At 44.6% G+C, this 19,001-nt stretch overlaps 3 protein-coding genes across 7 annotated transcripts; all 3 read left to right on the plus strand.

The window, feature by feature from the left end:
• The first annotated feature begins 3,346 nt into the window (after positions 1-3,346).
• On the plus strand, positions 3,347-6,243 carry LOC121876852. 5 transcript variants are annotated; one of them, XM_042382320.1, is made up of 4 exons: positions 3,347-3,428; positions 3,992-4,188; positions 4,386-4,613; positions 4,953-6,243. In XM_042382320.1, the coding sequence occupies exons 2-4, from the start codon at positions 4,074-4,076 to the stop codon at positions 5,942-5,944; spliced, it is 1,335 nt and encodes a 444-aa protein (XP_042238254.1). In that variant the 5' UTR covers positions 3,347-3,428; positions 3,992-4,073; the 3' UTR covers positions 5,945-6,243. The 5 variants fall into 5 exon arrangements, with proteins under 5 accessions (XP_042238254.1, XP_042238258.1, XP_042238255.1 ...); XM_042382321.1 differs by having other exon boundaries at positions 3,368-3,831; XM_042382322.1 differs by having other exon boundaries at positions 3,368-3,672.
• A 1,519-nt stretch (positions 6,244-7,762) lies between these two features.
• On the plus strand, positions 7,763-14,379 carry LOC121876853. Its single transcript, XM_042382326.1, has 2 exons — positions 7,763-7,797; positions 10,744-14,379. Exon 2 carries the CDS (start codon positions 10,932-10,934, stop codon positions 13,779-13,781), a length of 2,850 nt encoding a protein of 949 aa, XP_042238260.1. The 5' UTR covers positions 7,763-7,797; positions 10,744-10,931; the 3' UTR covers positions 13,782-14,379.
• Positions 14,380-15,840: 1,461 nt separating this feature from the next.
• Positions 15,841-18,165, plus strand: LOC121876854. The gene is made up of 3 exons (XM_042382327.1): positions 15,841-16,202; positions 17,157-17,444; positions 17,914-18,165. Exons 1-3 carry the CDS (start codon positions 16,097-16,099, stop codon positions 18,087-18,089), a joined length of 570 nt encoding a protein of 189 aa, XP_042238261.1. The 5' UTR covers positions 15,841-16,096; the 3' UTR covers positions 18,090-18,165.
• Positions 18,166-19,001: the final 836 nt, after the last annotated feature.

The raw sequence follows: 19,001 nt of genomic DNA on the forward strand, positions 1-19,001 counted from the left end.
TCCACTCCTGCCTGGCGGTCCTCGCTCCCGCCGGCGACCATGGCGACCCACAAGCTGGTCCTCCTCTGAGCACCCTCACCAACCAGCTCTCCTTACTCAACGCTTGTAACCATGCTGCCTTCCCAGCACCAAGCTGCATTGTACATCCAATACAACATGTACACAGAGAGCACATTGTGAGTTTCCTTTCTCCATCCCATCCTGAGTGTGAACCAACATCACGTACCCCACAAGAGTTTAGCGACCCCTTCCCTCCCCCTCCACGAGACCATGCCAACCCCCCCCGCAGCACCTGTTTGTGAGACATTTATTTGAGTTTTACTTTTATTCTCTTCGCCACTGATCGGCTCGTTAGCCGCTTGGGCGATCGGTCACGTATCTGTTACGCACTGTTGGCAAGTATGCACCGGCTCCTGAATGTACCTGAACCTGCTCCAGTGTTGGTCAAGTCTGGTCTTGAAAGAGCTCACACTCGGTGTCGTCACAACACTTTCTGGTAGATTGTTCCAAGAGTTCACAACTCTCATTCCAAAAAATTTTGCCCTCACAGGTTTCTGGACTTGTGGCTTCATCAACCTTGAGCTGTGACCCTAGTGGGGCAGACATCCACCAGCTCCAGGTATGAACGCTCGAGTGAGTAGTGTCCTCTGAGATGTTTATAAACTTCAATTAAGTCACTCCTTGCTCGTCTATAGTATAGTATAAGCTCGACAGTTGCAGGCGCTCTAATCTATCTGGGTAAGTGAGGAGCCGTAACGCAGGCACCAGTTTGGTGGCCCTCTGGACATTTTCAATCAACTGACAGTCTCTAACATATCTCGGGGACCAGACGACAGTATGCAAACGGGGAAGAAGTTGGAAGAACCTCACTAGCCTAAATTCTCCTTCCATCGCCATGGCCTAGAAATTTTTATTGAAATATTTATTGTCCTCTTGGCAGTCTGGTCGTGCGTGCATGGGTGTGTGTTTACTTAGGCGACTACCGGCGTGTAGGTAATAGTTGGAGCAGACAGGGCCGGATTAAGCTTAATAGGGGCCTGAGGCACAGATCAACTTGGGGCTCCCTACCCTCAAGGTAAATATAAGTAACAAGAACAAAATATACCCAAATTTGTCAATGATTTCATCAATATTAAGCTTCTGCAAAATAACACATTTAATGTTCATAAGAGACAGAAAATTGAGACTTTGCGAGGACATCGTTGAACGAAGTTCCTGTTTTATATGCTGCAACTTCGAGAATGTTTGGACTTGGGGGCCCCTTAGAGTCGGGGGGCCTGAGGCCAGTGCCTCAAGTGCCTCATGATTAATCCGGCACTGGGAGCAGAGGTCGGTCATTGGCCAGCACAGAAATAAACTTATCTCTATCAGTGAATGGGTCAGGCTGTAGTCGAGTAAAGAGTACTGGTACACCTAATTTCAGTTATGTTAGAAGTTAGTTTATGTTACGGCAGGTTAGGTTAGGTTTGGTTAGGGTACGACAGGTCAGGTTAGGTTAGGTTATGCTAGTCTAAATTAGGTAAGATCAGCGCCTGCCCTTGCCTTCTGGGGCCCCTCCACCTAAATCACATGCAACTGATGTATACGACCGTCTTGACGCCTTGTTGACTTCGCAGTCGTCCAATAATTCCTCCCGTAGTCTACTTTTGTTCGTCCCAGCCAGGAATATAATACTAGAATATAAGTTGTCAACATCTCTCGAGTGACTGCGCTATATGGTTTTGATATTTATTTTATTTTATTTTATTTATTTTATTTATTATTATTATTTTTTTTTGGGGGGCTAAGCACACTGACCAGAAGAGTCTGACGACTTGGGGGGGGCTACTGAAACACTGACCCAGAAAGGACCCATCTGGACGACTTGACACTTGACCCAGAGTCTGACGACTTGACTGACCCAGAAGAGTGATGACGTTGGAGACGGAAGCAAGACAGGAGTACACTGTGGTGGGACTATTTACTCGAGGGTTGACACTTTGACTCCCACTTATAGGAAGCAAGATAACTTGGGGGCTACCGGGAGTACACTGACCCAGAAGAGTCTGACGACTTGACACTTGATGTGTTTACGGAAGCAAGATATAGGTGGTGGGGACTCATTTAACTCCCGAGTGTGACTGACCCACGACTCCCACACATATCCGAAATTGGGTAATGTGTCCGTTTATGTGCTCCTGCCTCTCAGTGCTTACGTCATATACTTTCATTAACTTAGGATGGTACTGAAAAAAGAAAACTACACGTATAGTATTTAGTTTGACAATCTTTTCGTAAGATTTTTGAAGAGTAAAAACATTATTATTGAAAGAAATTTTAAGCTATTGAGATGACCTCAAAGAACTGGTCATTGTATTCAAAGTAATAATAGATAGTACCCAGGGGAGAATTATATATACAGCTAACTGTGAAGACTCGCGTAATTTATTGGCAAGTTGGTGTGTGTAGCAAACACTAGAACACCAGGAAGACCATCTCCTGGCATCAAGCCACCTGCCAGGGCGCCTCATTGTGATACACCTGATTCACAAAGTCTAAATAAATAAATAAATATACAAATATATAAATAAAAACAAATCCCCTGAGAAAGTTCCACCTCCAAAACGCTGCCAGGACCACTGCCCTCAATTGCCAGTGAATCTAGGCAACAATCATACCATTTACTTTAACATTTTAATTTTGAGGATATGACCTGACTTGATTTACTGCAGTCATTTTAACCTGCCAGTCAGGGAGTAACATTAACCGGTGTGAGTTGAGCGCTTGAACTACTCACAGTACATCTATAACTCTGCTGGTATATCACTGTATCATCTTAACATAGTGGTCCAAAGTGCACGTGGTAAGAGGAGCTTGTAATAACTGGTCATGCAATGTTGGTTATTTCTTGTGTGTGGGGGAGTGGAATTTTTACGAAGGTCCATTATGATATAGAAAATAATAGCTTTATATTTCTAATAATTGTTGTCGAGTATAAATTATTTGATTTAATATGAACTTTTTGAGTAAATATTCATACACCACATGCAAACTGTTATTATACAAAAATTTATTTACTGGCTTTCCATTTGTGGCAACAGAAAAAGTTTATTCGTGAAATTGACTGAATGGTGTCTCAATTCATGATCTTTATCGCTGAAATTCCAAGATACCATACAGACAAAAATACAAGATTGATTATGTTACCTGTGATAAAGAATTAACTCACCTGTCAGTAGTAACCCAGCCATTCCTCACATTTTCACTCACTCGAGGAAAATAAAATCCCACATATCCGTTGCCAAATCTCTACGTCGAGTGGAAGTCAAGGCAGACCAAAATAGAGCCACGAGTCGCACATAGTATATATATATATATTGCAAGACCAAGACCTCTACTTTGCTCAGTGATGGAGTGACTGGTGCTGTGTAACCAATGATGCCCTATTGGTACAGTGACATGAAATACAGTGGATTATAGGAACTGTTACAGCGAGAAGATACAAAATTAATGCGTGGAGCAAGAGTGAACGGAAGCACACGCAGGACTAATAAACAAAACTACTAAAACTAGAACACCGAATTTGTTTTTTGTTATCGACGCTTGAGTGATGTGTCGTGCATTATTACTTTTAACTTTTAACTAATGAAGAGAATACAACACATGTGAACAAATTGCCACCAAGATAATAACGTACAGTATCCACAAACAACGTCACTTTATCGTGTAGCCTATTCGAATGCTCTGTTGTACCTTGGGTGTATCTGGGTGTAGTGTGGTAAACAGTACACAAAAAAAAAAAATAAAAATATTAAATAAACAGAAAAAGTAGAAAGAAAAGAAGAAATGAATGTAGGTGTTATCTAGGTGTGTACTGTACTGTAGGTCTCGGCATATTAAACTAGTTCCATCACTGTTTATGTAAGATTAGGTAAGTTTTATGTTATGTTGGTGAATCTTCAGGTGAAATAAACTGCTTAATCTTCAGGTAATTCCTTTCTCATTTCACCAGATAATAAAAGACAACAGTTAACAAGAGAGACTAAGAACCTACTTAACGATCCGTGGTGCTGGGGAGATAATATATAAGAAGAATGCACGACGAAGAACATAACAAGATGGAGGAACTACCTGAAGAAGACACAATAATCTGCAGAAGGTGGTGTCGTCAGGGTATCTCAGCCTGGTGCAAGAAATACTTTTGGGAAGGTAGGAACATCTATTGAAATCTTGTGTTAGGTTAGGTTTTACTAAAGATATACACAAGCCTTATTCTCTACCCAAATCCTCCTAGAACCCAGAACCCACACGTGCAGAACCCATACCCGCAGAATCCCCCACCTCGAACCCCACCTCCACCCACCACTCCCCCAAAATATAAACCTCATCAAATTCACCCTCTAAAGGTCAACTGAAGCAGGGAACACTCGACGAAGGCTACGAAGAAGTGATGAACACAGACGGTCCCTTCAGCAGGTTGTCGCCCTCAAGACGTAAGGTACTGAGTCTTCTCCTGCCGGCGGCCTTCTATCACTTCTGGTACTGGTGCATCATGGCCTACAGGAATCTCTTCTACGTGTTCCTCGATAAGTACCCGATGTCTATTACCATGGTCTTCGGTTCCATTATTGCGGGTAAGGTGGGGATGTGTGGGAGGTGGGAGGTGGGGTGTGGGGGGGGGGTGGGGTGTGTGGGGGGTTGATTATTAGGAGGAAGGGGGAGGGAGGGGGGGTCAGATACCATGGTATACTAAGCACCTTAACTAACCAAACCCAAACAACTTCACCTAAACTTAATCTAACTTGCGCTAACCTAATTTAACTGAACCCAAACCTATCAATTTATTGAAATTGTCTTTTGTGAATGACAGATAAACAAAGAAGTGGCAGTATTGTAAATATACACATAATGCACAGTACACACGCACACCTACAGTAGAGGCACCACTAACCCATCACGTCTGGTCTCCTCAGGGATGACGAGTGTAGGGGGCGGCGCCGTTGCCTTTCCAGTGATGACGTTGGTGATGAAGGAGAGCCCAGAGGTGGCGCGAGATATGTCCATGTCAATACAGGCCAACGGTATGATCGCTGCCTCCTTCTCTATCTTCTTCATGGAGGTACACATAGAACGTCACGCCTTACTCGACAGCTTCCTTGGGGCGTCTGCTGGGGTAATCTTCGGCCTGGAGATGGTCGACCCAGTGCTGACGCCTTCCATGAAGAAGATGGGCTTCGTCAGCATCTTCTTCGCCTTCGCCTTTACTCTTTTCCTCATCAACTGGAACCATAAGAGAAAAACCTTTAATAGCATTCCAGATTTAACCCCCTGGAAGAGATGGTTGATATTCGTGTTTGGCTTCGTCGGGGGAGTGTTTACTGCCTTCTCCGGTAGCGGCGCTGACATCTGCATGTTTAGCCTCCTCACGCTCTTCTTTAACGTCTCGGAAAAGGTGGCGACCCCAACGTCCGTGGTGCTGATGGGGTTCACCTCGGTGGTGTGCTGGGGGTGGCGGGCCCTCGTCACGCAGGAGATGCCTCAGGAGAGCTGGGAGTACCTTCTCGCTGTGCTGCCTATAGTGGTGATTGGTGCTCCCGTTGGTGCTCTCATCGGCACTCACTTCCACAGGCTGGTGTTGGCTGCTTGTGTTTACATCCTCAACACCCTCTCACTCATCGGCGCCTTTGTCATAGTGCCACAGACTCCCGCTCTCGCCGGGGGCTCAGTAGGCGCGATGGTAGGAATGTTCATCTTCTACATTATCTTATTCAAACTTGGAGAACGAATGAATGACAAATACGCTAAAATAATAAAGGAGAAACAGAAGAAGAATGTAGAGGAAGAGATAGTGGTGGAGGTTGACCAAGACTATGTTAAGAAAGAGGAGCACTTAACAGAGGAGCCAGAATGGGCAATCAACCTCTCCTACCATGGTGGTGGTGACGGGCCCATGAGGTTTATGTAGGTGTTCATGAGTGTACTTAGTTTTAGTTTAACAAATTTATTGACAAAGCTTGACGACTGTTGGTTACCATGGTGTTCAGGGTCAACACACACACACAGAGGCCATAAGATCAACAGTTCAGTATTGGGTGAGAGTGAGTGAGAGTGTGAGACAGAGAGAGAGATAAACAAAGACAGATTCTACCTAATATATACCGGAAATACTACCAATTATATAACAGGTTTTTTTATTGTATTACGTATTTATAAGTAAATACTACAGTGTGTATGTTAGATTATAATGGTTGAAATATAAGATAATTTTTCTTTGATTACCCTTATATAATATCTGTACTCGTTTGTTGCATTTAAGTACATAGTTAAGTACATAATTAAGTACATAATCAAGTACACAGTCATTACGTACAGTACCAAAGTTAAAAAAAAACAGGACAACAAGAAGCAGGTTGTTTTCCCCAAAGAGAAGAAGGGTTGCTACAGGCTGGTAAATCAACAGATGAAGTTAAGAGAAGGTTACAGGCTGCAGGATGTTGTCCCTAGACTGGTGTTGGTGAAGGCTGGGAGGCACACAGAAACCAAGGACAGGCTATGATGAAACTGCAGGCCAGGATACACACGGGACATCCTAAATCCGGTTTGGAAAAATGATAAAATATATGGTGATAAATATATGTAGTTTTCTGTACACCTTTCTCTATCAACCCCCAAAAAATAATATTTGAAGTTAATAAATTATGTCGCTTGAATAACAAAAACATCAACAATAACAACGACAATAACAACAACAATAACAACTACTATCAACAATAACAACAACAATCGACAACAACACCTCAATGATTAGATTAACAATACTAAGAATATGTTATCAGGTCTGTTTCATCCAGAGTTGCCAGTTGCCATAGTGAGGGTTGCCGTAATGGTGTTGCCATAGTGAGGGTTGTCATGGTGAAGGGCTGCCATAGTGAGGGTTGTCATGGTGAAAGGTTGCCATAGTGAGGGTTGTCATGGTGAAAGGTTGCCATAGTGAGGGTTGTCATGGTGAAAGGTTGCCATAGTGAGGGTTGTCATGGTGAAGGGCTGCCATAGTGAGGGTTGTCATGGTGAAAGGTTGCCATAGTGAGGGTTGTCATGGTGAAAGGTTGCCATAGTGAGGGTTGTCATGGTGAAAGGTTGCCATAGTGAGGGTTGTCATGGTGAAGGGCTGTCATGGTGAAAGGTTGCCATAGTGAGTTGTCATGGTGAAAGGTTGCCATAGGTGAGGTTGCCATAGTGTTGTCATGGTGAAAGGTTGCCATAGTGAGGGTTGTCATGGTGAAAGGTTGCCATAGTGAGGGTTGTCATGGTGAAAGGTTGCCATAGTGAGGGTTGTCATGGTGAAAGGTTGCCATAGTGAGGGTTGTCATGGTGAAAGGTTGCCATAGTGAGGGTTGTCATGGTGAAAGGTTGCCATAGTGAGGGTTGTCATGGTGAAAGGTTGCCATAGTGAGGGTTGTCATGGTGAAAGGTTGCCATAGTGAGGGTTGTCATGGTGAAGGGTTGCCATAGTGAGGGTTGACATGGTGAAAGGTTGCCATAGAAAATGTTTGTTATTTCCGGGAGTAAAGAAGTTGCCGTAGTCGGTCAGTCAGTCAATCAATCACTAAATCAGTCAATGAGTCAAGCACACAGTCAGTGAGTCAAGCACTAAGAGTTGCTCAGTATAAGATAATCGTTGACTCAGGTTATCAGCGCGTGTTATCTTCGTTATCACACCAGGATCTGTTATCAGTGCCTCAGACACCACGGACAGGTCACCCACACAGCCACTGTAGTTAGCGAGGCCCGGGGGTTATAGACAGGTCCACTCTACAGGTGAGTATATACGGTTTTATAGTTCACCTGAAGATTAACCACCTAGAGTGTTTCACCTTAAGATTAACTCCCCTAACGCTAACCTAACCTAACCCTTCCCCCAGGTAGCGTTAGGGTGTTTAATCATCAGGTGAAATAAGCTGGGGTGTTAATCTTCAGGTGATCCTATCTTACAATACTATAACTTTGTGATGACTTTCTAAAACCACGTACTGTATATTGTATAGTTGATTGTTGTTGTTTTTGGAGAAGGCGATTCAACTACCAGGGTAATTAAGCGCCGCTCACTAGGTGTTAGATTAAGGTGATTTAACGTAGTACAGTAATTACCAAGTATAAGGTCGAGTGTACAGTTTTTTACCGCGTGAAAATGAAAAAAAAGTGGACTCACTTGACCGGACAGTTGAGAGAGGCAGTGCAGTGAGTGCCTCTTGGTAGGTGGTGTAAGGACAGGCCCACACTCGTCAGTTTTGACGACCGCCCCTGACTTTTATAGCCATCGATGACGTCATAGCGGCCCGTTTGGCCTTTGGTGGAAGTCGTGTGTGAATCTTGAAGACGTGAACGTCCTCAGTCCGTTTCTAATCTACCCGTCGACACGGTCGAGATGTCCAAACGGAAAGCAGAGGTACCCGTCTGTATGTTGTTGAAATTAATCAAAAAATCACATTAAAAATTTAGTCAAATAACAATGAAATTCAGCTCAACTAATAATATGATTACTCTTAGAATTGTCGCGACCATTTTCTTCTCCCAGCTGGGGCCCCGGGTGTAGCTGTGAGGAAGAAGGCATAGCACCATTGTTTGTTTACATTTTAGCTACCACGTCTGAACTGACCACAGTTTACGTGATGTCATCGATGGCTAAACTATGTCAGTGACGACTGTCAACACGGGCTAGCGTGAAGCGGACTTTAAGATTAAATTAGGTTAGATTAGGTTAGGTTAGGTTAGGTTAGGTTAGGTTAGGTTAGGTTAGATTAGGTTAGGTTAGAATAGGTTAGGTTAGGTTAGTTTAGCTGATCACACTATTCCATCACCACAATCAACACAGCACTAACAACTCAACAGACCCACATTACCACATAACGAGACGACCCACATGATGACGACGACCCACACTACCACATAACAAGACGACCCACATGATGACGACGACCCACACTACCACATAACAAGACGACCCACATGATGACGACGACCCACACTACCACATAACCAGAGGACCCACATGATGACGACGACCCACACTACCACATAACCAGACGACCCACATGATGACGACGACCCACACTACCACATAACGAGACGACCCACATGATGACGACGACCCACACTACCACATAACCAGACGACTCAATGATGATGACCCACACTACCACACTCAGACGACCCACATGATGACGACGACCCACACTACCACATACCCAGACGACCCACATGATGACGACGACCCACACTACCACATACCCAGACTACCCACATGATGACGACGACCCACTACCACATACCCAGACTACCCACATGATGACGACGACCCACACTACCACATACCCAGACGACCCACATGATGACGACTATCCACACTACCACATACACAGACGACCCACATGATGACGACGACCCACACTACCACATACCCAGACGACCCACATGATGACGACGACCCACACTACCACATACATAGACGACCCAGTGATGACGACGACCCACACTACCACATACCCAGACGACCCACATGATGACCCATACTACCACATAACCAGACGACCCAGTGATGACGACGACCCACACTACCACATAACAAGACGACCCACATGATGACGACGACCCACACTACCACATAACCAGAGGACCCACATGATGACGACGACCCACACTACCACATAACCAGACGACCCATGATGACGACGACCCACACTACCACATAACGAGACGACCCACATACCACATAACCAGACGACCCACATGATGACGACGACCCACACTACCAGACGACTCAATGATGATGACCCACACCACACATACTGACGACGACCTGACCCACATGATGACGACGACCCACACTACCACATACCCAGACTACCCACATGATGACGACGACCCACACCACACATACCCAGACTACCCACATGATGACGACGACCCACACTATACCCAGACTATTGATGACTACCACATACCTGATGACGACACACACTACCACATACACAGACGACCCACACTACCACATACCCAGACGACCCACATGATGACGACGACCCACACTACCACATACATAGACGACCCAGTGATGACGACGACCCACACTACCACATACCCAGACGACCCACATGATGACGACGACCCATACTACCACATAACCAGACGACTTAATGAGGACGAAGACTGACAGTATCTAAATAGCTCATGTAAATACCTCTCTTCTGACGTGGTATCTGCCGTGGCCGCGATAAGATAAACCTGACTTCACTCCTTCCTCTCCCTGCCGCTGGTGATCACTAAGGAGGGGCGTCACATGATGGAACTGAAGGAGGTGAGATAGACAGACTGACGGACGGACGGATAGATAGATAGATAGATAGATACAATGTGTATAGGTTTTTTTTAGACATAGCAGGCCTATGATAACTTAACCCCTGGGGTGTTCTTAACTACTTCAGGATGATAACTTAACCCCTGGGGTGTTCTTAACTACTTCAGGATGATAACTTAACCCCTGGAGTGTTCTTAACTACTTCAGGATGATAACTTAATCCCTGGGGTGTTCTTAACTACTTCAGGATGATAACTTAACCCCTGGAGTGTTCTTAACTACTTCAGCATGATGACTCCTGGAGTACAATAACATGACACTACAGTATACTCCAGGGTTTAAACAGGAGCAAGTCCGGATATGGCTGTAAGGTATTGTTTGTGTTGCAGGAAGCTCTGGTGACGCTACAGGAGGCTCTGGTGACGCTACAGGAGGCTCTGGTGACGCTACAGGAGGCTCTGGTGGTGACGCTGACCTACAGATACCATCCTCATCCTTCCCGTCCTACACCGCCGGGAAGCTGTCAGGCAGTACACTCCAGGACACAGCGGTGGGCGACGAGTCGGCAACGTCAGAGAGGTTGTCGTCCTCACTCAAGATGGCGGCTGCTTGGAGGACAAAATCCGTTCCATATGATGACGTGAACCTGGATGTATCGCCACAGACAGAGGACGGCTCACTGCTGCAGCTCCTGCGTACCAAGTCCCTGCCGTTGCTGGGGGGAGAGGGAGGCAGGGCGACGCGGCCACTGTCTTTACCAACACCTCACAAGTCTGGCCTGAGAAGTGTCCTGATTAGAGGGACGTCCACCTCCACTCTTCCATTGGTGACAAGTAAGTCCATCAACCCGAGGCTGAGCGAGTGTTCAGATTCGACGGCTGCGTCCGTCACCTCGCTAACTAGCACACCCGATGATCCATCCTCAGCTGACCAACGTAAGCTGACCAGGTCTGTGTCTGACGGATATCTGTGGACGAGGCGCAAGAAGCAACTGAGGGATGTTAGAGATGAATTCCCTGCCGGTACTCTGCCATCAGTGAAGAACCTGAAGAACAAGTTCGACCAAAGCCACGAGACAGACTCAAAGACTGCTGACAGGTGGGTGAGTCACATGGCGTCCCCACCTGGTGATACCAACATGGACGATCCTTTAAGTACTCCAGGATCCAACACTGCCACCAAGAGAAAAAGACTGAGTCGCCATGAAAGCTTAGTAAAATGGGAAGGAAGGAGTATGGAGGAGTCCATGATAAAGATGCACAATATTACTCGACAGTCTGTCAAGATACTTCTACAACACTTTGAAAATACACAACAACCTGAGGCAGGTGGCGCGGCTCCTGCCAGTGACGACACACCGTGTGAGGACACCAGCAGACCACCACTTGGTTTACCACCCAAGCCAGTAGAGATTACAGAAAAACAGCCACAAGGGAAGTCGACACAACACACCAAGAGCCCAGCTGCCACCTCTCGTCCTCAAACTAAAGGTGACGTGGGCCTTTCACCCAACCAAAGTCTTCACACATCTCTGTCAGTGAGGAAGCTCAAGACTGAGTTTGAGAGAAAAACAAAAGCGGGGTCGACCACAGCCCCCATCAGCACAGTCCTCGTCGACACAGCCCACGCCAGCACAGTCCTCGTCGACACAGCCCACGCCAGCACAGTACTCGTCGACATAGCCCCCGCCAGCACAGTCCTCGTCGACACAATCCCTGCTGGCACAGTCCCCGCCGGCAAAGTCCCCGCCAGCACAGCCCTCGCCAGCACACAGAAGGCGTGTGGGAGGCAGTTGACCAAAGCACACAATACCCAGCCTCAGGTGACTGACCCAGACAATGTACCCAAAGAGGTAATAAAGCAAGACTGCTCTCAACAACAACACCCTCAGCCTCTAACAATCAATACCCGCGACGAGAGACCTGCTCAGCCCTACCCGGAGGTGACAGTACACCCTAAAGGTGTTCCTTCAGTGAATAAACTCAGAAAGAAATTCGAAGAGACGTTGTCAAGTCAGTCTCACAAGAGGAGTGGTGGCGGAGACGGCCAAGTCAAACAAGAGCGGACAGCGATCAAGACTCTACTCCGGAACCGCTTTGAGGGCAGCGCTGATACCCAGACGCCCGAGACTCAGCCGAGAGGAAGATCACACAGTTCAGCCGCCACACAAGTGAGGTCATTTTCATACGGGAAAAATGATCCAGATAAGATAGGAGAAGAGGACACAAGGCCAAGGACCAAGACACTCTCCCTGGGGTTAATGATGGGGCGGAGGAGGAGCAGTGTAGACAACTTAACCTCTTGTGACGGTGACTCCAGGCCCGAGGAAAGAGACGACACCGCACAACACTTAATAAATGACCACCAAGAGAAGACTATGGATAGCCGGGGACAAAAGAGGTCAATGAAGATGAGGTATACTGAAAAAGATGAAGAGAAGAGGAAACAAGAGGAGGGGAAAAAGAAGAGAGATAAAGAAAACGAACAAGTAGATAAGAGGAGACAAGAGCTGCAACAGGTGGAACAAAAACACCGGGAGAAAGAGAGAACAGAAGGAGAACAAAGAGAAAAATATAGAGAACAAGAGCCAATGAAGAGAGAACAAGAACGAAGAGAGAGAGAGGAACAACTACGCAGAAGACAAATCGAAGAACAAGAGAGGCTAGAACGAAGAGAAGGACGACGACAACAACACGACCTCAAGACGACACAAGAGGTCAAAAGGGAACATGAAAAAAAGGATAAAGAAGGAAGCAGGAAGGAAGAAGGAAGAGAAGGAAATAGGAAGGAAGAAGGAAGAAGGGAAGAAATTAATGTCAAGACCCACCAATCACTATTACGTGGACGGAGTGTGCTAAAGACGGGGTCACTGAGGGTCAAACTAGCCAGTCGCCATGGTCATGAGTCGGCTGAGGGGCGAGGAAGGAGTGCCACTGTCCCATCAAAGAGTCTTAGCTCACAGAGAGACACTACAGACGGTAAACATCACCCCATAGATGACCACAATGTTGGGGAGGCATCTGGTGTCGCTACTCTCGTTGACAAGTTTACACATAGTAATAAACTACACAAGAAAGATTGTGAATCCTTGTCACCAGTTCCTGAAGGGTGTGTTAAAGGTTCCTCTACAGAAGCTAAGACGGAGGAGGACACTGCACAGGTTCTTACCACCTCGACCAAGAATCACCCAGGAAACGTTCGGACACTGAGAGAAGGCGAACTACTCTTCTTCAAGATGGGTAACACAGGTGAAGCCTTCGTCAGGAGTCAGAGTATGAGGGAGAAGAAAAAACTTCCTCCTCCATTCGCAAGACTTCGAGGAGGATCAATGAGAGGGAATCAGACAGAACCCAAGTCGTCTACACCTCTGCCACACAACTGTCGACACCTCCACCCTGATGAGCTGCGATTCTTCACTCCTGGTAACAACAATATTTACACCGCGTAGCAAGTGGTCAACAGGGAGGCTACACCTTCAGCCTCCACCTCCACCAGGGCGATGTTCCCTGACGTCAGCACCTAACACTAACCAAACCTAATCCCCGAGGTAGCGATATGGTATTTAATCATCAGGTGAAATTAACTGTGTAGGGAGGGTGCTAATCTTCATGTGAACATTCCATCTGAGCGTTAATTAATGCACACCTGTTTGTTTACATATCAGACAATGGGTACCAGCCACACACACACACAAGCCGTCAAATCCTCGTTCAAGAAGACTGATCCATCTCTAAGTTATCATGTCGTGTTTATTTTAACATTAAAACATAACATTAACACACACAGTAAACTAACATTCATCGATATAAAAGTCAGATGTTTAATTGTTAATATAAATGTTATAACTGAGCTTCGACAATTAACTAGGTCAAAAATTTATAAACCAGGGTGAATTTATTCTTAAGTAAATTACTAATAAATTGTAAATATAAACTCGTGCTACATGAATTTATTCGAGTCAATTTTGTTTGTGTATGATATTGATTTCAGGGATTTTGAATTTTTGTGTGTTATTTTGTAATGGAAATAAAAGAGTTTCATTAGCACTGATGTTTTTTACTTTTTCTTTCCCGACATATTGTCATGGATCTGATCTCTGAATTAACAAAGCAGTGGTGGCCGCGCTATGCTGTGCTATGCTACGCTAACAGTGTCACTTCCGTTATCACAACTTAATAGAAAAAAATAGCGCCGCCGCTCTCGCTGTCCCTCTGACTTTTAAAATAGTACCGTCGCTATGGCTTCTGCTGGAGTTACTATTTTCGACTATTATGGAAAACCAGACATATGTTGACACAGTATAACGTTCAACATTATGTATAGAAATAATATATACAAGGTTGTTTTCAAAGTTTTTTATTTATTTGCTCTTTTCTTTCAAGATTTCAATATCTAAATAAATGGCACAAAAGGGTGGTAAAACAGCAGCTATTTTTACAAAGTAGCATCGTCCTCAAAATGTGTCTTCGCAAATACTTTTCATTAACTTGAATTTATTGTTATCTGTACTGACGGCTATTCCATAATATACGTTGCTTTCAAATTGTAATATATTATTCATTAATGTGTTTTAGGAAAGTAGTGGCCAGCGAGGAGCGTTAAGTTAAATAGGACGGAAAAAAAACGGAATGACTACTGTAGTTCCCCTCCTGATTTCTGAGACGCGGCGGCGCTCCTGTTTCCGTAACTAATGGCGGTGGCTCTACTCCCAGTCCCAGCACAGTCACAAACTCATCCTAAACTAACACGAATTAACCTCCACGAACCTAACACTAATCTAACCTAACCGAGCACAAATCTAACCAAACCGAACACTAACTTAACCTTAATCTAAGCTAACAATATCCAGTGTTTGGGTGCAGTTCTTTGTTCAAACGAGAGGGAAATAAACACTTCCATTACTTCCAGACAATTCCTAAAGATGTCAAATTAAGATACGAGTGCATTAACCTGTGTATGATAAAAGACAACATCAATACTTTACCAACATCACGAGGCGAATCTAAAGTTATGCCCATCAAGTTATTTCTTTGGTATTTTACAACTACCAATAGTGAGCAATTTGTAATAATGTTTATTTGTGTTGCATGATTAAGAGTACGATATAATAAAACCTGGAATACAACGGTATGATGATGGAGATAAAGGAGATAAGGTTGTGGGTTTTATCTTTACAAATGTAACAAAAAGTGCACACACACACACACATATATATATATATATATATATATATATATATATATATATATATATATATATATATATATATATATATATATAGAGAGAGAGAGAGAGAGAGAGAGAGAGAGAGAGAGAGAGAGAGAGAGAGAGAGAGAGAGAGAGATGTAACATGTAAGCTCCCCACCTTTTTATCTACAGTACGAACGAAAAGCAAAACATAAATATGTCCTAACCCCGCCCCCTCCTCACCCCTTAACCTCCCCTCCCCCCTGTTTCCGGTGGACAAGTTATAACTAATGCAAATGCAACTCTAATTTCAGTCCAGTGTGTTGGTCACAGCCATAGCGTAAACATCTGAGCTCCGCTGCCAACCATTCAAGCCCAAAACCCACATAATTGAATTTTAATATGGGTTTGAATTATAACTAAAATAATCAAAACAGCTCAAATTACGTTTCGGTGCAAGTATAACCAGAATTATTTTGTTCTTACATTCAGAAATTGTGTATAATTTATATATTGTGTTTTGTGGTGAATGAAGCGAGTTATTTTAGTAACTTTTTGGACAATATTGTGACAATCATGAAGTGGTGTCACGGTAGATTGTCGTTACTGGTGAGGATTGTCACAGTGTGGTGGCCGCAGTTGTCATGCGCAGCGAAGGAGATTTCTTCCTGGACGCTCCAATGTAAGTCATAATTTGTATTTGGAACTGTAATATTTTTTCCCTCCACAATGTAAAGGATTTTTTCCCATAAAAAATATTGAGGATTTTTAATTCCAACCAAAATATGCAAGATAATTTAATTAGAGGGAAAGGTTGGCATTTCTTTAGGTGTTTAAGTGGCTATCACTCTTGCGTATTTTTCCTCCAATTGCCAGATGAAGGATATTATCTTTAGGTGTAAACTGAGGGAGAGAGAGTATACCAAGTACCGTCGCCTACGCTGGCACTTTCTGTCTCTCTCTCTTAGCTCATACATAAAAAAAAAACATTGTCTGTACAGCGCCTGATGTTTATGCGCAGTTTCTCAAATTCGGCGCAGTATGACCATGCATGGACATTATTTGAGTGTGGCTTAATTAACATAAATGACAATTATCATTTGTACAATACATGTGTGTGTGTGTGTGTGTGTGTCACTTCCGTGTGTGGTTTGGTGTGTACGTACGTGATTGCAAGTTCCTGTGTGTTAATGTTTGAGGGATATGTTTGTTCGTGTACTACTACTACTACTAACAATAATAATAAACGTATAATAGCTTAAACAAATTATAAGTGTAGTTACTGAACACGAAAACCACAGGTGTTCAGGACATCTGTCTACCTGACATTTCCACTAGTGATTCTGACAGATGCCAACCCAATTCGCATTAGCTTATGACACGGCACAGTCAAAGGGAAATTGGGGAAATTCTTGGGTTTAACTTAGGGTAGGAGGAGCAGGAGAAGACAAAAACTGAGAATGGATGAAAGATGTGAATAATTGTGGCCCCCGGAGAGATACAACCGGTAAACACTAAAATATTTAAAGTGCGGAGGGCCGTAGTCACCAATCCTGAGAACTGATGATGATGGTACTTTAATTGACATATAAATTAATATTGAATTCATAAGTAATTGAACAACTTGCTCCCACAGCGTGTATGATGCCCAGCAACCCCGAAAACTACCCCGTCGCCAGCCATCACCTGGACACACTCGACCTAGGGAAGTTGAGTCAAGTGGCGAAGAATTTCTGGCTCTCTTTCTCTGGGACGATCGTTAATATGGATGATTATAGTCTCAAGAGTGGTGTGCTGTACAGTGTCAACCGCAACAAGACCTTCGCTTTCCAGAAGGAGAATGACCACGTCCTTCCCTACAACCTGCCGTCCAACCTCGTGACTCTGGACAGAGGTTCCTTCGGCTTCGTCTCCTGCCAGAAAAGTGAGTCTGGCTACGGTTGTGTCAGTAGATGGTCAGAGAAAGTCTTATAGATAGTCTCAGTTCACATCAATATTTATTGCATAAACATAAAGAAATATATAATATAATAGTTTACCCCGCATATAAAGTTTAATCAAAGAAAATGTTGAAGAGTGAGGGTATACTCAACTAAACTGGCTACTTCAGTTCCATGGTTGAGTAACGAGTTTAGTTTGAATTAAATTACGACATATTAAAGCCTATGTTTCGGTTGGGTTAGGAGTAGGTTAAGTTAGGTTTGGATTAAGTTGAAATAGGGTTAGGATAAGTAGAGTTGACTGACCCCAAATTAAATAAGTATTAATTATATTAAGATTAATTAGTATTACCTACCTTAAGTTAAATTAGTATACACATTGGAGAAAGTTACGCCAGATTAAACTTGCATTAGGTCCACCATACTCTAACACTGTGGCATCTCTTCCTGCAGCCAGAGAGAAAGCGAAGGAGGAACTACTGGAATGGTGGCAGGACGTTCCTTTATCTTATATAGCCAAAGTGCTGATAGCCGTGGGCGTGATCGTAGCAGTGGTGGTGGGGCTGGGGTGTGGGGCTGTGGGAGTGGTGGTGCGAAAACGAGCAAGTGGGAGAGCCCAGATTATATGAAGTGCACACACATACACACGTACACATACACGCACGTAGACATGCACGTACACACACACGCCAAGCTGTACGTTTCCGAGGGGCTGTCTCCACCTTTCAGTCACTCACCTGTGGCGTCCCCCAAGGCACCAAGATGGGACCACTCTGCTTCCTTATGCTCATCAATGATGCCCTAAGAGAAACCCCTGCTCGCTGGAAATATGTCGACGACTCCACCATTGGGATCAGCGTCAATAATTCTGCTCCCAACTATACCGCCCTTCAGGATTTATTGAACAGTCTCCAAAACTGGGCCACCAACCATGTCACCATCAACCATACCAAGACCATGGTTATGCACATCAACCTCTCCTCCGACATTGTCCCACCTCCTTCCATTACTCTAGGTCCGAACACACTCCAGGTTGTAGATTCCACGAAGCTACTCGGCGTCACCATAGACAACAAACTAAATTGGAAACCACACGTCAGTGAAGTTGTCAAATCCTCCAGTTTCCGTCTCCACCTCCTCCGCCGACTCAAGTCCCTCGGAGTTCCTGCACACGAGCTCCTCAGTGTTTACACAACATTCATACTTCCCAAGCTCACCTATGCCTCCCCACCTGGTCTTCCTCCCTAAATGCCACACAAACGTAAACACCTGAAAAGTGCAGAAGAGGGGCATGCAAGATTATTCTCTCCCCTTCCTACTCCACATATCAAGAAGCGCTCAACACACTGACCCTTTCGACTCTCACTGACCATCACCACGACCTCATCTGCAAATTTGGTAAGAAGCTTCTACACCATCCTCGACACCGGCTACTACCACCTGAGATCCCTAGTCCGAGAATTGCTGTTCGACACCACAACCGCATCCAGCCCATACGTGCACGAACTGATCGCTATAAGAACAGCCCAGTCCCAACCATT

The sequence above is a fragment of the Homarus americanus genome, unplaced genomic scaffold (assembly GCF_018991925.1).
Source record: "Homarus americanus isolate GMGI-L3 unplaced genomic scaffold, GMGI_Hamer_2.0 scaffold50281, whole genome shotgun sequence".
In the NCBI taxonomy this organism is placed as follows: domain Eukaryota; kingdom Metazoa; phylum Arthropoda; class Malacostraca; order Decapoda; family Nephropidae; genus Homarus; species Homarus americanus.